Below are 4,549 nucleotides of genomic sequence, written 5' to 3'. Positions count from 1 at the left end.
GAATCAATCCGGTCAGCTCTTTGCGTGCCCACCCGCCCTTAATTGCATACACATGTATGCTAGTTTGGTAACATGTCACCGTTGGTTAGGTGCAAATGCGTGTGCACGAAAGCTCCAGGAAAGCGACACCATCGATGCATGCATTATCAAACTCTTTTATCACAACGGTAGGTCTTAATCAGCTCTTCTGACTTCTAGGTTCAAGCAATGCAACTTGCACATGTCGATCCACTTTTGTAAGTAATCTCTGGCTGCGACTTGTCGATCTGTGTGGAATTGTGGATCAGATCGAGCTATGCGGCTAACTACTTGCATCGGAGACATTTGGCCGAGGACCGACCGACTATAAATACCTTGGGGTGCTTTGCTTGAGGAAGCCACACGACACGCTTTAGCTCCATCCATCTGCTGCAGAGTGAGAAAGATGGCGTCCAAAGCAGCAGCGGCACTTGTCATCCTGGCCTTGGCCTGCGCGGCCGTCCATTCGGCAGCGGCAGGGCTCTCGCCGGACTTCCACGCGGTGTCGTGCCCGGACCTGGAGCACATCGTCAAGTACCACGTCGCCGAGGCCTTCAGGAAAGACGTCGGGGTCGCCCCCGCACTCATCCGCATCCTCTTCCACGACTGCTTCCCGCAGGTAGGTATACGGCACAAATATACAATTTACGTATGTACATGTGTGCTTACGTGACTAAGTGAACATATGTACACTTTTTGTCACAGTTTAGAAGGCACGGTTGAATTTGTGTGTGTTTCCATAATTGACAAGGTTTAGGGCGCATTGTATTTATTTTTAGTAGCTAACTAGTACTCCGATATACTATTTTTATATGCATGCGCAGTGTCTATTTTTTAGCCCATCTCACAACCAATAGATAACCACCTAGGCCACAGAGAAATTTCCAAGCGCGTCTTCTAAACCGTGACAGAGGGAATAGTATGTATATATGACACTTGTTACTATCCTAAAAAAAAGTAGGAGTATGACGCTTCTTACTTATTTACTGTTGTTACAGGGCTGCGACGCCTCGGTGCTCCTAACCGGGAACAACAGCGAGCAGGGGATGGGGCCCAACCTGACGCTCCGGCCGGTGGCGCTCAACCTCATCGAGAGCATCCGCGCCGCCGTGCACCGCGCCTGTGGCCGGACTGTCTCCTGCGCCGATCTCACCGTCCTTGCTACCCGCGACTCCCTCGTGCTGGTACGCTACGTACCCTAGACCTTGATGCCTGCCATGCAGCACGCAGGGCCATCAATCCAAATCTGAATGTTCAGATTGGATGCCGACTGACGACTAACATATACGTCTACGTGGTGAATATAGGCTGGCGGACCCCACTTCGACGTGGCTCTCGGCCGACGTGACGCGCTAGCCCCAGCGTTGGAGGATCTCGTCTTCACCCTACCGGCGCCCTCCTTCACCGTGCCGGAACTCCTCAAGTCTTTCGGCGACCGAAACCTCGACAAGGCGGACCTGGTGTCCCTCTCTGGCGCGCACTCCTTCGGCATCGCCCACTGCTCCTCCTTCTCCGACCGCTTCACGCCGGTCGACGACACCGACCTAGTCATCGACCCCAATTTCGCAGCCAAGTTGAGGGCCAAGTGTGCTAAGGACATGCCTGCGGGCACCGTCAACCAGACCCTCGATTTGCGTACGCCGGACGTGTTCGACAACAAGTACTACTTTGATCTCATTGCCAAGCAGGGTCTGTTCAAGTCGGACCAGGGCCTCATCGTCCACCCCAACACCACGCGCATGGCGACGCGGTTCGCGCTCAACCAGGGGGCATTCTTCGAGCAGTTCGCCAAATCCATGGTGAAGATGAGCAACATGGACTTGCTCACCGGCAGCCAGGGCGAGATCCGGTTCAACTGCGCTGTCCCCAATAGCCGTGTCGAGGGCATCGAGACCGCCAGCGACGAGGGCCATGCCGCCGCCATGTAAGAGATTGGTTAGTCTCCGTGCTTGCTGAAGAGTGTGAGTCGTGGGTGCGCTATGATCGTGTCATGGTGCTAGTGGTTTTGCGTAATCGTGATGTTGTAATAAAGTGAGTGAACAGACATCATGCCCCAAGTATATGATTCCTACCGTATCAGTGTGATCACCATACATCGTAAAATATGTCTTTAGCTATGGACTATGGTTCCAGAAATGCTATCTCAGTCACTGTCATCCTGCTACTGGATGATGGTCAATGCAGCATAAGGCCAAACAAATGCTACCAAAACTTACCATTTCAAGTGTAAGCCACGGTGTATAGATATGATATAGAAAATTGATGTACCACACCGGAGTGAAAGGGCTGCTCCGGAGGTACAGACGGACGTTGCAGATCGATCTTAGCAGAAATCAGACGGACACACTGATCGCTGATGCCCGATGGCCTGGGGGGTGAGGCGCGGGAGAGGACGAGAAGACATGCTACCTAGAAAATCTGTCACGGCCACAATACTTAAATCATTCACAGATAAAAATCAAGCATGAACGCGTTGCAGCTGAAATATCATACAGATCCTCTAGTTAGCTACAAATACCTCAAACCCAACGATGAATTGTCGTGTGTAGGAACGCACGCATCCATGACTAAGACTGATGCGGCCCGCCTAATTAGTTAGCAGGTTTTCTTTTCTCATTTCCGTTTTTGTACCCAAGCTGCCCGGAAAAACCAGTTACCGAAAAATACCGGAAATATCATGTTTTACCATCTGAAATTTTTGAACGAAATGTCATTTCAAGGACTGGAACAACTTTATTTAGACCTTCAGTGGGCCCCGTTAGTAGGAACCAGTTTTTGCCAAACTTTTGAGTTCGAACCCTTGAAGCTGCTGCCAAATTTTTCCCACTGAACCCATTTTTTTACGCTGTTCTTCCTCTCATAGGGACACTTGGCAGTGAGAGTAAACATCTTTGCAAAAAAAAAAAAATCACAGGAGTGGGATCCATTGTTTATATTGTTCTTCCTCGTAGGGCCACTTGACAGGGGTGTAAAAAACTTTGCAAAAAAAACAAATCACAGGCATGGGACCCATTTTTACGTTGTTCTTCCTCATAGGGACACTTGGCAGTGAGAGTAAACATCTTTGCAAAAAAAATATCACAGGAGTGGGATCCATTGTTTATATTGTTCTTCCTCGTAGGGCAACTTGACAGGGGTGTAAAAAACTTTGCAAAAAATCACAGGCATGGGACCCATTTTTACGTTGTTCTTCCTCATAGGGACACTTGGCAGTGAGAGTAAAAATCTTTGCAAAAAAAATCATAGGCATCGGGCCATTGTGAGAGATTGGTTAGTCGCCGATGCTTGTTGAAGCATGCATGCGCGCGCTGCGTCGTGTCATGGTGCTAGTGCTTTTGTATAATTGTGGATTTGTGGTGTCGCAATAAAATGAGTAAGTGATTCTCCTACCATGCATGGGAGGTTATTTCCATTTGGATAACAATGTTTTCATCTTACACTGTAAAATTTGGCTCACCTATAATATCAGAAATGTTACCTTGTCACTATCTCCCCCAATTGTTGTCATTGTCATTGTACAATGGTCAATAAAGCCAACATAAGCATACAAATGCTACCCAAGCTTGCCATTTCAAGTATATGCAATGGCGTATGGACATGATAAAAGCAGGCGAGCCGATGGTGACAGTCGGACAAGAGATACACCATAGATGGAAAGGCAGCTCAACTAACACGTTGATCATGGATGGCCTGAGGAGGCACACAGTTAAACCAACATGAGGTGGTACTAGAAGGTGGCGCACGTCTTCGCCATGCTATTCTTCTATTTAGGGTTTTGAGGTTAAGGTTAGTGAATTCTTAAATCTATTTTTTCTCGGCGGCAACTGAATTTTCACGGGCTTGTAGATGTATGGCGACCTCGGTGGGCCTATAAATGGGCTTCCTTTGCGGCTGTGTCTCATCGATTTTTAGCCGAAATTAAGTATGTGGTTCAGTGGTTATTGGGTGACGGAAACAATTCCATCAGAAAAGCCGAAGCTGTCAGACAGAAGGGGCCAATAGCGGCCAAAGAAGTCAAACCAAATGTGCAAAGTTCACACAGTGTAGAAATCTAAGCAGCATAGGGAGTTAACTGATAAGACGAAGGGGATAGATGTCGTCCTGCCTAGAAAATCTGTCATGACGACGACATTTATTTATTTTGACGAAATAAAAACAAGGAATTGTCGTGCCTTGCAAGCTGCAACAATAGTATCCACGTCTTCTAGACACAACAACTAATAGCCATTAGAGCAAAATTAATAAAAGGAGCTAGGCCGTGCTTGGATTTGTTGTAATTAATACAGAGGTGTATATTTTACGCCCATATCTTACCAGCCGCTTAGCAATTCTCCGAGGAAAATAAAAAAAAATGAGCCGAGACCTGTATTCTTTATGCGTGTATTTGAAAAGAACACGACGAGCCTAATAATTAGTTGGTGTACGAAGGTACGGCAAGACTAGCTAGGAACTTTCAACGGTTCATGCAAGTCCGACATACGTCTCCTACAAAAGTAAAGATTGTGGTATATACATCAGCAGCACATAGATC

General features: G+C 47.6%; 1 protein-coding gene across 1 annotated transcript; it reads left to right on the top strand.

Annotated features, from left to right (window-relative positions):
- The first annotated feature begins 369 nt into the window (after nucleotides 1–369).
- Nucleotides 370–2,111, top strand: LOC119357251 (peroxidase 12-like). Its single transcript, XM_037624247.1, has 3 exons — nucleotides 370–637; nucleotides 1,017–1,202; nucleotides 1,326–2,111. The coding sequence occupies exons 1-3, from the start codon at nucleotides 425–427 to the stop codon at nucleotides 1,944–1,946; spliced, it is 1,020 nt and encodes a 339-aa protein (XP_037480144.1). The 5' UTR covers nucleotides 370–424; the 3' UTR covers nucleotides 1,947–2,111.
- Nucleotides 2,112–4,549: the final 2,438 nt, after the last annotated feature.

This window comes from Triticum dicoccoides, chromosome 2A, assembly GCF_002162155.2.
Source record: "Triticum dicoccoides isolate Atlit2015 ecotype Zavitan chromosome 2A, WEW_v2.0, whole genome shotgun sequence".
Taxonomy (NCBI): Eukaryota; Viridiplantae; Streptophyta; class Magnoliopsida; order Poales; family Poaceae; genus Triticum; species Triticum dicoccoides.
Note: the sequence above shows the minus strand (reverse complement) of the source record. Positions and strands in the feature narration are given on the sequence as shown.